The sequence below is a fragment of the Pseudovirgaria hyperparasitica genome, assembly GCF_010093815.1.
Source record: "Pseudovirgaria hyperparasitica strain CBS 121739 unplaced genomic scaffold EJ05scaffold_9, whole genome shotgun sequence".
In the NCBI taxonomy this organism is placed as follows: domain Eukaryota; kingdom Fungi; phylum Ascomycota; class Dothideomycetes; order Acrospermales; family Acrospermaceae; genus Pseudovirgaria; species Pseudovirgaria hyperparasitica.
Genome location: NW_022985557.1, coordinates 1,272,062 through 1,285,078, shown reverse-complemented (window position 1 = coordinate 1,285,078; position 13,017 = coordinate 1,272,062). Strand labels below are relative to the sequence as shown.

General features: G+C 51.9%; 7 protein-coding genes across 7 annotated transcripts; 2 read left to right on the top strand and 5 right to left on the bottom strand.

Moving 5' to 3' along the window:
* Positions 1-302: 302 nt before the first annotated feature.
* EJ05DRAFT_476978 (uncharacterized protein) lies at positions 303-625 on the bottom strand. Its single transcript, XM_033744152.1, has one exon. It carries the CDS (start codon positions 617-619, stop codon positions 458-460), a length of 162 nt encoding a protein of 53 aa, XP_033600218.1. The 5' UTR covers positions 620-625; the 3' UTR covers positions 303-457.
* A 1,206-nt stretch (positions 626-1,831) lies between these two features.
* EJ05DRAFT_501288 (thiolase) lies at positions 1,832-3,199 on the bottom strand (the record flags this gene model as incomplete). Its single annotated transcript, XM_033747103.1, has 2 exons — positions 1,832-2,980; positions 3,041-3,199. 2 exons carry the CDS (start codon positions 3,197-3,199, stop codon positions 1,832-1,834), a joined length of 1,308 nt encoding a protein of 435 aa, XP_033600217.1.
* A 496-nt stretch (positions 3,200-3,695) lies between these two features.
* EJ05DRAFT_511533 (uncharacterized protein) lies at positions 3,696-5,689 on the bottom strand. The gene is made up of 6 exons (XM_033748251.1): positions 5,114-5,689; positions 5,021-5,060; positions 4,866-4,970; positions 4,428-4,813; positions 3,867-4,366; positions 3,696-3,818 (listed from the first exon to the last, which is right to left on the bottom strand). The coding sequence occupies exons 1-6, from the start codon at positions 5,230-5,232 to the stop codon at positions 3,763-3,765; spliced, it is 1,206 nt and encodes a 401-aa protein (XP_033600216.1). The 5' UTR covers positions 5,233-5,689; the 3' UTR covers positions 3,696-3,762.
* On the bottom strand, positions 5,621-6,232 carry EJ05DRAFT_501286 (uncharacterized protein; the record flags this gene model as incomplete). Its single annotated transcript, XM_033747102.1, has 1 exon — positions 5,621-6,232. One exon carries the CDS (start codon positions 6,230-6,232, stop codon positions 5,621-5,623), a length of 612 nt encoding a protein of 203 aa, XP_033600215.1.
* Positions 6,233-6,893: 661 nt separating this feature from the next.
* On the top strand, positions 6,894-7,799 carry EJ05DRAFT_493350 (NAD(P)-binding protein; the record flags this gene model as incomplete). Its single annotated transcript, XM_033746105.1, has 2 exons — positions 6,894-7,548; positions 7,606-7,799. The coding sequence occupies 2 exons, from the start codon at positions 6,894-6,896 to the stop codon at positions 7,797-7,799; spliced, it is 849 nt and encodes a 282-aa protein (XP_033600214.1).
* A 269-nt stretch (positions 7,800-8,068) lies between these two features.
* Positions 8,069-9,021, bottom strand: EJ05DRAFT_439854 (uncharacterized protein; the record flags this gene model as incomplete). The annotated part of the gene is made up of 4 exons (XM_033741896.1): positions 8,069-8,125; positions 8,176-8,490; positions 8,539-8,787; positions 8,869-9,021. The coding sequence occupies 4 exons, from the start codon at positions 9,019-9,021 to the stop codon at positions 8,069-8,071; spliced, it is 774 nt and encodes a 257-aa protein (XP_033600213.1).
* Positions 9,022-10,406: 1,385 nt separating this feature from the next.
* Positions 10,407-12,592, top strand: EJ05DRAFT_400368 (uncharacterized protein). Its single transcript, XM_033741418.1, has 3 exons — positions 10,407-10,652; positions 10,737-10,894; positions 10,941-12,592. The coding sequence occupies exons 1-3, from the start codon at positions 10,609-10,611 to the stop codon at positions 12,488-12,490; spliced, it is 1,752 nt and encodes a 583-aa protein (XP_033600212.1). The 5' UTR covers positions 10,407-10,608; the 3' UTR covers positions 12,491-12,592.
* Positions 12,593-13,017: the final 425 nt, after the last annotated feature.

Here is a 13,017-nt window from a genome sequence, read left to right as displayed (position 1 = left end):
GACGTTAGAGGGTGCTTCTTTTTGGGTGTGGGTCTCGCTATGTGGATATAGAACAGCAACACTGTGGAGTCTTTGGGAAGAAGAGTAATCGCAGAATTCCAATTATATGCTTCATCCGGAGGTATTGTGCCGAGGTTTTTTCTGTACATTGCTGTGTTACGGCGCTGGTACGAAGTCAGTATGACTATGAAAAAAATGGAGTTGGCAGCTGTAGTAGTTGAGTTAGTGACTGCTCGTTCGAGAATGCTATTTGCTCTTTATCTCTATCACACATCTCGTCTAGCTATACAACCCCCGGAATATAACGGGCTTGCTCAGCGCTACAGCAACCCATCGATGCGATGCAGAAAGGAGAGGGGGGAACTTCCCGTTTCTCGCTGCTGATAATTACTCACAACATTCATTCTGACTGCAGAAATAGCGGATTTCGCCAGCGGTAAGCAACAAGGTCGTCCTATCATGAATCTATTTCCCCTCCAACGAGACCACCCCCATCCTCAAAGAAGACCTTGCTGGCACCGGTATCTGACGTAGCGTGTGTGTCGACACTGCGATTTTGAGACCACTCTTCGATCGTCGAGGCTCCGTTTGATGCTTCTTCTAGCATCTGATCTGACATCCCAAAACAAGACGGGCATAGCTCCAGAATCTGACAGGCAGGCAGACGGGAGAGGATCAATGATCGCCACCATCACATGAACGGCGCTAGCTAGACACCCTCTCCCGACAGCGGCACATATGCGATTATTCTAGAACTACATAGTCTCATAGTTCCTTCCATACAGCGACAGCCCTCTTCGTCTAGCTGATGGTGAGTATCTGCTGTATCTGCCAGTACAGCCTAGCATCGACAAGATATTTCTATTCCATTTGGATGGGATCATTCGACGGCCTTACGTGGAGTTATAACCATGAATTACAGCTCTACCTATCCATACATATACGTGGACCTCGTTCCTATGAAGTTCATACTCTCTGCTCGGCTATACCTACCCTTTTCCTTCCCCTTGCCATAGGCCTGTCTCGCGCACATGGGGTTGTAAGGTAGATAGGTTGTATCAACATATATCACGCGCTGCATTCCACAGCGAGACGAGGTGTGAGTATTGTGTTTCGCATGCTATAGGGGAGTTGATATATCATACCACGGGAGGAGGAGGAGGAGGAGGAGTTGCATATATTTGTATATCAGATATAATCCCCTCGTGCACAACCGGTATTCCAACTTGCATACATACATACTCAAAAATAACCCTCTACTCCTCCCTCTTCACGCCTCGCACGCAAACAGGAGCGTAGATAAGACAAAGTCCATACCTACTACACTCATCCACCCATCTACCCCTCCATACAAGCATCTCCATCCCCATCCCAAAACAACCCCAAAAATAACCACAAGACAACCGCCCCCCTCAAAAAAAGCATACCACACCTCTTAGAAGGAGTTCGAACACAGAAAGATAAAAGAAAAATTACAAAACATTCAGCAGTGGGGATTCGCTAGTGGTCACCCACCTAACTACTAATCCACCCCTAACCAGCTTAAATAGGCGGGAGCGAACGGGACCGCTTGCTTTCTGGTTGGTATGGCCGAATGTGACAACCTGAGATCGTTGTTGAAATATAAAGGGCTGCCAACTGGAGGGAGGGAGAAGATGTCTTTTATTCTGGGACGAGCGGAGAGAGCTGGTATCTGCGGGATCTGGCTTTCGTCGGGATGGAATAGGAGTTTATGACGAGAGGGTTACGCATTCGTCATCAAGGTATTATCCAGACGCTTTGAATCAGGATTCAGAGGATGCTGAGTGTACGTTTTGGGGCCTAATTACTTCTACAAATCCGAATGTGCAATCCTCTGCACAACGCAGCCAGTCGCCGCTCCACCACCATTGCAAATAGCCGCAACGCCATACTGCCCAATCTCCAGCTGATGCAGCAACGTAACCAAGATCCTGCTCCCGGAGCTGCCCAGCGCATGGCCCAGCGCAATGGCCCCGCCCCTCGGATTCACCTTGTCGTCGCCAATACCCAAGATCTTGCCGTTGGCCTTGATGACCGCCGCAAACGCCTCGTTGAACTCCCAGACTGCAATGTCTTCAATCTTCAGCCCGGCCTTGTCGAGCACGATCGGGACCACCTTTGCCGGCGCGACGGGGAAGTCGATCGGGTCGACGGATGCATCTGCGTATGACACGACACGCGCCAGCACGCGCGACTCCTTGCCGTGCTCGCGCGCGACATCCTTGCTGCCCAGGACCAGCGCGGACGCGCCGTCGCTGAGCGGGGAGCTGTTCGCGGCCGTGATGCTGCCCTTGTCGCTGCGGTCGAACACGGGCTTGAGCGTGGGCAGCTTGTCCAGCTTGATTTTGGTGTACTGCTCGTCCTCGCGGACGATCGTGTCGCCTTTCTTACTCTTGACCGTCACGGGCACGACCTCGTCGGCGAACAGGCCGTCTTGCCAGGCTGCTTGCGCGCGCTTGTATGTCAGGATGGCAAAGTCGTCCTGGTCCTGGCGTATGATGCCGTGCTTCTTGGCCGTGTTCTCGGCGCAGTTGCCCATGTGGATCTGGTTGTAGACGTCCCAGAGGCCGTCGGCAACGAGGCCGTCGGCGAGCTTCTGCTCCCCGAATGCGGGCTGGAGGGATGCGCGGGGCAGGTAGTAGGGGGTGCGTGTCATGCTTTCCATGCCGCCTGCGATCAGCGCCTCGCTTTCGCCGAGCTGGATCTGGCCGGCGGCCAGGGTGACGGCCTTCAGGCCGGAGGCGCAGACTTTGTTGATGGTGGTGGCCTCGACGGAGGTGGGGATGCCGGCGAAGATGGCTGCTTGACGGGCCGGGGCCTGGCCGACTCCGGCCTGGAGCACGTTGCCCATGTAGACGTGGTCGATTTTGGAGACGGGAACGGTGGACTTTGCGAGGGCGGACTTGATGGCTTCGGCGCCGAGTTGGGGTGCGGAGACGGTTGTGAAGGCGCCGTTGAACTGGACAGAGGTGATATATTAGTTGATTGGGATTCGAGAGGATGAATGGAGAGTCCATACCACTCCCGTCGGCGTTCTTGAACCGCTTATGATATAGGCATCGCGAATCTCTTGCTGGACCGGCCGGCTTGTGCTGAAGTGCCGTTGGATGGAGGCCAGACGTTGCTGGGGACGAGCCATTGTCCGCAATGCTGATGTACGAAGAGCGGAGGAAGCCATGGCGAGAACAGGAGACAGAGTTGAAGGATGTAGATATTACGACTTCCAGAGCCTAGTTAAGTTACATGTTTCGTAGCTCTATTAGACGGAGAGAGAGAGAGAGAGCTGGACGATCGTGAGAGCTATAGTGGCGGGGAGAAACGCCTCGGCAATTCACAGATGGCGGGTAGTAGCGGCTTTGGCGGGCCGATGTACAACCAGTAGATAGATACACAGCATGATATGTTTGACTGATTTTGGTGTGCATCTTAAGCGATGAAGTTGTTGTTTACAGAGTCTATCAACTCATCTTCTATCGTTGCAAGTGTTCAATGAACGCATACCGTCGCTCATGATTCGACATATACATAACAGTATACTAATTTTCACATGATCCTAAAACTGCAGTAGAATTTCGTATGTACATACAATAAAAGAAGTAAAAGGTATCTGGTATACCACTTTTGGGCTTCAATCAAGGCTCCATGCTTCAAACGCCAATTGGTGGATCGATCGTCCTCGACTTGCCAATCGACGCCGGGTAAAAAACACGATACGCGATATATTACACATTTTGACTGCTCTTAAAACGTCACATTATTATAATAAGGACCCTTGTGTGGATCGGCAGGTTCAGGGCCTAGCAAAAGTTACTCGGAATTCTAATACCTACCCAGGACATGCGTACCATCAGTCGAGCTCCCCTCGATACTATGCACGTCGGTATAGTCCTTGCCTCTTGGGGTGCGCGCCAGCCTGCTCTCCTCATACTCCACCACAACGTGCTTGCTGATACCATCTTTCAAGACCTCAATCTCGTCGCTTTCTCGGCTGCTGCTGCCGCCCTTGTTCCAGCCGCTGTTGTGCTTGTACTTCTGGTCGTTGCCAGTGATCATCGTCTGGACGCCTCGGTGGAGTTCTAGCTCGTCAAGGTTGCGGCTCGGGGCTCGACGGGAGTGAGTGTGTTTTCCGTAGCTCATGCCGGAGGATGCTGGCATGGAACCCACGCCAATTCGCCAGAGGAAGTTCCTCATTAGGGGCCTGAATGTGGCGATGCAACCGGCGGCTATTCCGATACCAGGCTCAACCGTTGACCAGATGGCTATGCCCAACGTTGTATATAGGAAATCATCTGTCTGCTTAAGACCTTTGACGTAGGGAATCCGGATGACTGTCCCGGTACTGCCACTATATTGCGAGCGTCGTTAGCAAAGTCGATGATCTAGTAGAAAAAGGGGTGTCCACGTACATGGCGGCAAATGCCAGGATTCCAGCCACTAGACCTTTGGCTTTATTCGTCATCTTCAAGTCCCATACAATGAAGAATGGCAAGATGCCGAAAGTCCAGTCAGCGGTTGCGTTCAATGCCCCAGCAGTATAGGTACACGCAATGATTACATTAGTATTCAAGCACCCAGGTCCACCTGGATTGACGTTCCAGAATTGACTGATAGGTTTGCATTGGAAGATAATCAGGAAGACATACATGGCCCCGAAGAGCGATGTAGAAGCCATGACAAGCCGCACAATCCATACGTGAATCTTGCTCGCAGCAATGCGCAACAAGAAGATACCGATGGAAATCTTCAAGAATACGCTGGTCAATATGTAAAACACTTCACAGAAATACCAATACTGTCAACAGTCAGCACGCCTCATTGACTCAACATACGGAGGCTATCCATACCCGCAGCGCTGCCACTGCATCTTCTCTAGGAAGATCCGCGTGGTGTCGTCCCGTTCCATATCTTACTCCTCCTATCTGGCATGCGATGTACATTGTGAAGAGAAGCTAAGTCGAATTAGTTCCAGTTTTATGATTTGCCATCAGCATGTGCGTACCTGGGTCAGAACCATCGTCCAGTCATCAAGACCGAAACTCCTTCATACTATTAGTTGCAGTGAAACTGGAAGAGTGAAGGTATCCAAACATACTTGAGCAGGCGACTTCGAACATAAACCCTCAAGCCGACGCACAATGATGATAGTGTAAGGAAAAAGATGGCAATAGCAAGAACCGGCTGGCTGTGGTTCTCTTTTGGTTGGTTCTCCATGATGGTGTCGTTACGAGACACGTTCGTGGTAGTCCCCTGTCAGCGCACATAGAAGACGAACTAGTGGGAGATCACTTTGACTGAAGGATGAAAAGATGCCAGGCTATGTGCGGACTCGGACTTCAAGAGGGATACGGCCTGTTAACCAAATTGATAAAGGGTTGAATCTCGGAAGTTCCAAGGTTTCGAGAGCCCTGGACTTGGCTAGATATGGAAGCCCATACCATGTCATCCACATATGGGTACATTGGGTAATATTCGCCATCTTCCCCACAAGTCAGCCAGTCTCGTGTCCCGGCATGGGGTTACCGACCACGCGGAGGCCCGAGGGCCGTGGGAGAAATGCAGAAAATAATGCGGGAGCCCATGGACTGTGGATGGCCACATGCTACAGCTCGGCGACTGTTGGCTTTTCTGGATATGAAACAATGGGTAGGAAAGATGGCACGGAGAGTCGTCCAGCCAAAGTAAAGAACTGCATGACCCGAAAGGCCACAAGCTGGCAGCCGAGCTGAGCCTTGTCCTTCCCGGACGGTATGCCCGAGTCAGCAAGGCAACCTTCGTAGTGAGCAGAGCCGGCATGATGGGTACCAATGGCGTACTCGGCTCGGAGCGGAGCGGTATCAGTTCGGGACATAGTGGGTCTTGTTGTGAGTCTTGTTTTGGAAGAACAGCCGCTCGACAGTTCGAAGATCTTTTCCGTGATAGACATGAACCATGAATGTGTGTACGAGGATATGTGATTACCACAGGTCCATACAGTAACAGTAAGAACAGCTCGCGGTTTGCCTATGCGACTGATAGCCTTAGATCTCCTTGGCACTGGTACATTAGCAGCAAAGCAACAAGAGGTTGCCAACAGATTATTGGTAAATGAAGAATTCTTCAACAGCAGAGATTCGATGCGTGGATACTCCGGTTCCCACTCCAAATCCCTGGTCACCTGCACCCACTGGGCTGGGAGAACTGGGGCGCTTGGTTGCGTTCTTGCATGAAGCATCTGCAGAATAAACTTCCAGGATGGCGACAAGGAAGAACCTGCCGTCGTGTGAGACCCAGCGAGTCAGAAGTCTTGACCGTAGCGAGCCCACCAGGCACGCTTGATGATGGATGAAGTCTGAAATGCTTTTCGAACCACGGCGTCTTCAGGAAAGTGGATAGCTGAACTATGTCTAGTCATTGTACTAAAGCGATTAGCTCTGTAAGCCACAATACGCGATACAGAGATCTTCCGCCGACACTTGTGGCGATGTCCATGCTTAATGAAGCTAATTACTGTACATAATAGTACTTGCGATCTGAGACAGTCCCCGAAACGTGTTGGCGCATCAAGACAAGCGGGCTGACCCGCGTGTCATGTCCAGTCCAGGAGGGGACCAGGGAAGATCCAGGGTTGTAATGGAGCGTCGGTGATGGGTCTGCATGAAATGTAATGTGCAAGTGGTGATGAATGTGATGACAGTGAGAGGCATTACAGTTTGTACCTCTAGTTATTGCCAGGGAAGGCCCCTCTTCGGCAGGGAGGTCGGGAAAACAGTTGACCAATCCTCGTGCACAGCCCACCTCGCATAATACATGGATAATGAGACACGGCGTCGGTACCACAACACTACACAACTTAACCTCACCAAGACTCACCAACCACTTATCAGGACGAAAAGATGGCCAAACGCCTCCAAGGTAAAGTTGCCATCGTGACGGGCTCGTCCAGCGGTCTGGGACGTGCTATCGCCACAGCATTCGCTACAGAAGGCGCGCAGGTCTGCTGTGTTGATCTGTATCCAGGCTTGCGCAATGCCATCGACCCAGAGACTGGCAAAGCAGATTCCTACCATAACCGCATCACGACGGGAATTCCCACACATGAGTCGCTGCCGGCGTCTTCCTCGGGCAAGCCTCACATCTTTGTGCGTGCAGACATGACTGTTGCTGGCGATGTCGAGGCTGCCGTGGTCGAGTGTGTCAAGGTGTACGGACGGCTGGATTTCATGTGTAATAACGCCGGGATCACTGTCGAGTCGACGCATACTCGCGTGATGAGAGTGCACGAGACATCCGAGGACGACTATGATAGAACGATGGCGATCAATGCAAAAGGCGTCTTTCTAGGCTGCAAGTACGCCGTTCGGCAGATGCTCTTACAGCCGCGCTCGGACGACTACTACATTGTCAATACAGCGTCTATTCAGGGCCTGGTCGGCTATCTTGGCACTCCATCGTACTGTGCGTCTAAGGGAGCCGTGGTGCAGTTGACAAAACAGATCGCGCTGGACTATGGCCCAGAGCGGATTCATTGCAATGCGTTGTGTCCTGGTTGTACGTCTAACTCCTATTTGTGAATTACACGTGGATGTCAAATTTGATTGAACACAGTCTTGAAAACGGCGATGACCCAGAACCTCCAAAGCGAGCCCGAGATCCTGGCATCTATCAGCGCGGCGCATCCACTTGGAGGCATGGGGAATCCCGAAGACGTGGCACGAGCAGCAGTATTCCTGGCGAGTAGTGATGCACGGTGGATTACGGGCGTTCCTCTCGCAATCGACGGTGGGTATACAGTTCAGTAGTGCATGTTAAACAGCTGGACTGTGAAGCATATATCTTGGCGTGCTTGGCCGATGGTGTGAAGTGCGTCCTCGGAGCGGGCGTGATCGCCGGAGGCATAAATACATGACTCTCTGCAAATTAAAGTCGCTATGAACGTGCTCCAGGGACTGATGCTCCGTGCGGCACGAGTGTTTTCTCCTTGAGACAATCCGATGAGGACTTGGTCTAGACACTGGCCTGATGTGTCATCTTACCCATCATCATGTTATGTTAGGCGACAGTCACCGGTTCAAAGATGTTTCCAGGTTAGTGAGTAGCCATAGACTGTTCGACGCAGCAATTCATCCTGGTCTTGTGTTAGTACAGACAGACGATGCAAACGAGAGGCTGACATACACCAGGATCCTCGTCAAACATGACTTTATCCATGACCTTCTCGAGGATCTTCTCGACGCTGAAGCCGCCTTCTCTAGCAAGATCAAAGAAGGCCAGGTCTTTCTCCAGGAGCCATGGTCGATAGGGAGTGAAGAACACAAGTGCGGTGGCACTGGCAGTCCTCTTAAGGGTCTGCTGTACGGATTTGAGTAGCTTCGCATGCTCGGAATGGTTAAACAGGAGATCAGCGAGAATCAACACGTCAAAGCCAGGTTCTGTGGTGGTTATGGGGAGGTGTGAGAGGATGTTTTCGGTATCGTTTCCCCACAAATAGCCCTGAACAGGTCAGACTGAACAGGCTAGTTACACAATGGCGGAACAGACCTCTGCTGATATCCTTGAACGCAGGCTGTCAGGAACGGATTGATGAATGTTGTTCTGTATATTCTCAATCAGATCCGGATCGGGATAGTCTGTCACGACAACATGGGAAGCGCCGTGTAGAATGCAGACGAGACTTGGCAGACCGCTTGCAGCGCCGAACTCTAGGACAGAGCGATTGGAGATCAAGTCTTTGGCGTGCTCCTCGATGTACAGGGAGATGGTTCGACCAGCATTCCAGAGAAGATGGCCCTGGCAGCGTTAGATTGGGATTGAGCATAGTTGGGTTGAAGGTGAATGGGAGAGAGGATGAAAGAAGTATCATAAGCTGACCCATAGCGGATTGTGCCCTACGAGACGGACAGTAATGACATTGCCATCCAACTGGGTGTGGGAAGCAGATGTGGGGTCAGGCTCAGGCTTGTAAAAATCTTTCGGATCTTGGAAGAGATTGAAGTCATCATGGTCGGAATCGTCGAAAGACATGGCAGTATGGTGATACAGGGGTGGAGATGCAACGACGTGTGGTCACTACCAATACTAGAACTTGGAAGGATATCAATAATTGGTGTATGAGGTAAAGCGATAAATAGTGTGTGATTGGTGATGGGCGTAGTGGGATGTGAGGCAGCTATTAAGGCCAAAAAGGTCGACGCTGACCAATGATGAGCTTCGGAGGTTAGGTGATGTCGACGCCACATTGCGCCACACTGCGCCACGCCACGCTACGGCGGGATTCTGCCATGAGGCTTGGCTGTTGACACAACACACAGGACACATAGTATATAAGATCCAGAACGTGGGTTTATTCGCATGTATAATTACATATAGGGACTTAAGTGCTGCGGTGTAACGTAATGGTAGTAGTAAGGCTACTGATATATCATATACATGAGTGTATGTATAGTGGACAGTACCTAAACATTGATATATACCGTGTTTGCCTGAGAGGCTGCCTGACGGCTTGATTGCCTTATAAGCCTGACAGCCTGAGAGCCTGAGAGCCTGAGCAGTCTGGCAAGGAATGTCAGGAATGTCAGCAAAAGCAGGGTCCCGGAGCGAAACGGCGGAGGTTGAGCAAGTTTAATTTCCTCTTCAGGCCTAGCATGTCTTGTTTGTATCCCACGCGGGGCGGCGTGACTTCCACACACATCGGGCGGGTCTGACTGACTTCCAATTACATTCCACACTTTACTCTCTACACTCTACTCACTTACTCCCTCACTTCACACCTCACTCTACTCACTTTCACCTCTATAACTCTCTCACACTTTTACGACCGCAGCTCCAGCTCCCCGAATTACCATCGTCGTCTGTCTCCGCGCTTGGCATGACGCTGGAAGCACGTGGGAGGCCCCTTGCCACGCTCGAAACGCTGTGAAACATCTATCCGCCGACTGCTGCCCAGGGTCTTTGGCACAAAACACACCACCCCGAACCTTGACATTCACTCACTCACCTTACCCTTCTCGACCCTGTCCAGGGCCTCTCGTCTGCCTGGTCGCCCGTCGAACTTCGTCTTCGTCTTCGTCTTCGTCCCCCGCACTGGCCCCATTGCCATTGCACAAAGGGAAGGACTTCAAGACAACAGCGGGGTTCACTGCAGATGCTGATGCTGATGCTGTTGTTGTTGATGTTGTCTTTATGAACCTGTCCACTCCGCTTCATCTCATCTCATCTCTACTACCTCTTTGCCTCTACCTCCGCCCTGCCTCTGCCCTGTTGTGAGAGATACTTGGGAATCTGCTCTATTATGCTCATACTGCAACCTCGTTCCCCTGCGTCTCCACCTCCGTCCTGATTCGATCTGTTACTTCGGCCTACTGCGAACCTCGAACCACTTCTCCAGATCTAACCATCTCTTCCTCCCGACTATTACCATCCTCTCACTACACTCGCTCTTCTGCGCGCCCGGACCTTTGCGCCCGGGATTCCTGGTTGCTCTGCTCTCGCCTCGCCGCTTTTTCTATTCTTGGCTGTCTGTCACTTCTGCTTTCGCTCAATGGGCCCTGACAGCCCGATCACTCTACTACCCGCGAATTCTCTCAATCTGTTACCTGCCTCTACTTCATTATGCCGTGGATTGACCTTAACGGCGAGAAGAAAAAGGTTGCCTGGTGAGCTACTTCCCGATACCTATTTACTTGGCCCTCCTGTCATTCCAGCCTTGTTGGACCTTATCCCACTGACCCTGCTCCTAGCGGTCCATGCATCCGTGGTCATCGTTCTTCAAAGTGCGACCACAAGGATCGCGTCTTGCTCGAAGTCCGCAAGCCTGGTCGCCCGTTGAGTAGTTGCCCTCATCCGCCAGGCTCTTGTAGCTGCGAGAGAGTGCTTGTCAACTATACCGTCCCCAAGAGTAAGTGCATGTACTTTATAACCCCTACGCGCTGACTGTGCTATAGAATCCGATTGCAACTGTTCAAATGGTACTACCCCCGTCAGTGCGTCTGCCAATACCACTGGAAATGCGTCACATAGGGTTCAGAAACCTCGCCAAAAGCGAGCTTCGACTTCTGTCACCCCTGCTGCTGTAGCCAGAGCTCTTAAAGACCAGCCTGTTCTCACCGAAGACGGCTTATTCAACGGCGAGAGCAATCCACCTAGTGAGACAGCATCCGTAACCTTTTCAGCATCCGAGAGGAGCAATAATGCCTCTTCACCCCCCAGCAGTAGCCACTCGATCGATATCGACTCACAGTCCGATATCAAAACGGAGACGAAAGGGGCGAATGATACCTCTGCGCCACAGAAGTCATGTTGCACAGGATCCACAGCCGTGACAACAACAAAAGAGGACACTACTACGCCAAATACTGCCAGCACAACAGCGTCTTGTTGCCGTGGAGCTGGTAACGAAATAGATGCGGAACCTCCGCAAAAGTCCTGTTGCTCTGGACCCAAGAAGCCGCCACCCCTCACGTCGAATGGAGCAGCTCAGCCCGTCCCGCACGTCATAAACACCATCTACCCCCCTTATTCTCCGTTCCACCAACATCCTAACGGCATACCGACTGCTCCACCACCTACACACTCGCCCTACATGGCTTATCCTCCACATGGTAATGGTCCTGTCATGAACTCATCTGGATACATGCCAACGATGCCATATCAGACATACTTCCCATATCAAATGCAATTTCCGCCCGTCCATAACAACCCTACCAATGGTGATGGCTCCATAGGCCACAACTGCAACTGCGGTGATTCATGCGCCTGTCTGGGATGTGCATCACATCCCCGGAACGATACTACGAGAGAGTACATTCGATATTATAGCCAATTCCTGGGACCTCCGGGCATGGCGCGGCCTCCGCCATACCACATAGCGAATCACTACATGTCTTCTGGCCCACCAAATGGGCACTTCCCCTACCACCGTCCAGTACCGTCCAATGGTAATGCTGTGCCACAGCTTATCATGCCTCAGTATGCACCTCCTGACATGCATCCCGGACCTGCATATTCCTCCCAACCTCCTCATACCTGGCAGATGAACCCGTCTCACTCATCTGTTCAGACTACCCCTGCGGCCGAGTTTGAGAATTTCAATTTCAACCAAGCTCCGACACCCTTGAAGATGAATGGAAGATCGACACCCGATACCGAATTCAGGTGCTCTACCACCCCTACCCACCAGAATATGAGCCGGTCCAACTCCTGCGCCGAATATGTGGAGAACGATAGAAGCCAGGAAGCATCACCTACTGCTGGTGCCAACAGTCCAACGCTATCTCCATCGTCCTTCTTCCTCCAGTCGCTTGAACTCCCAGGCTGCGACGACCCGACCGGTACATGCCAGTGTGGCGATGGATGCGAGTGCGTCGGATGCCTTACTCACGGTGGTCACGACGGCGTCCCACTGGTACCGGATACAGGTGGCCAGAACGGGCTTGATTTCAGCCTCGATGGAAACTACACTTTGGACGACGCCTTTGCCGATGCCCCTTCCTGAGCCACACGAGCACGACCCAATGACGAAAACCAAATATATAGTGATTAACATGTAATCTTTTCGGACCGGCTGATTTAACAAACGTATGCCCCGACTGCATTGGTCGGTTTCGGCTGCTTGAATCTCCTTACGAGCTCGATAGGTATATTGGACCAGTCTGAACTATCGGGCGACCCTTGGATACACGCAATGCGAGAAGGAAGATGTTGTTGTTGGACGTCTGGATCGAGAGGTTCACTCTCACACGTGATCACACCAGACAGAGCACTACTACATTGGAGCGAGGACACACCATACGCGAGGACAGTCCATACAGCTCGTGTTTGCCGAGGCCCCGGCGGGACCCATCACTCTTCTGCGGCCTGTACAGCATCTTCAGAGCTTGTTGGCTCATAAGGGAGCTAGCTGGGCACATTCGAAGAGGCGTGCCTGCCCTGCCCCTGGCGTAGTCGCACTAGCACAGCATTTAGCACAGCGCGATACATATAGATCTCGCGTGCCACACTGAATTAAACACATATCATGAA

Coding starts and splice junctions, on each gene's coding strand:
- EJ05DRAFT_476978 (XM_033744152.1), bottom strand. CDS start 619: ATGTCAGATCAGATGCTAGAAGAAGCATCAAACGGAGCCTCGACGATC.
- EJ05DRAFT_511533 (XM_033748251.1), bottom strand. CDS start 5,232: ATGGAGAACCAACCAAAAGAGAACCACAGCCAGCCGGTTCTTGCTATT. Junction 4,814..4,865: donor ATGCAGTGGCAGCGCTGCGG/GTATGGATAGCC, acceptor GACTGTTGACAG/TATTGGTATTTCTGTGAAGT. Junction 3,819..3,866: donor CGAGGGGAGCTCGACTGATG/GTACGCATGTCC, acceptor AACTTTTGCTAG/GCCCTGAACCTGCCGATCCA.
- EJ05DRAFT_400368 (XM_033741418.1), top strand. CDS start 10,609: ATGCCGTGGATTGACCTTAACGGCGAGAAGAAAAAGGTTGCCTG. Junction 10,653..10,736: donor GAGAAGAAAAAGGTTGCCTG/GTGAGCTACTTC, acceptor CCCTGCTCCTAG/CGGTCCATGCATCCGTGGTC. Junction 10,895..10,940: donor CAACTATACCGTCCCCAAGA/GTAAGTGCATGT, acceptor ACTGTGCTATAG/AATCCGATTGCAACTGTTCA.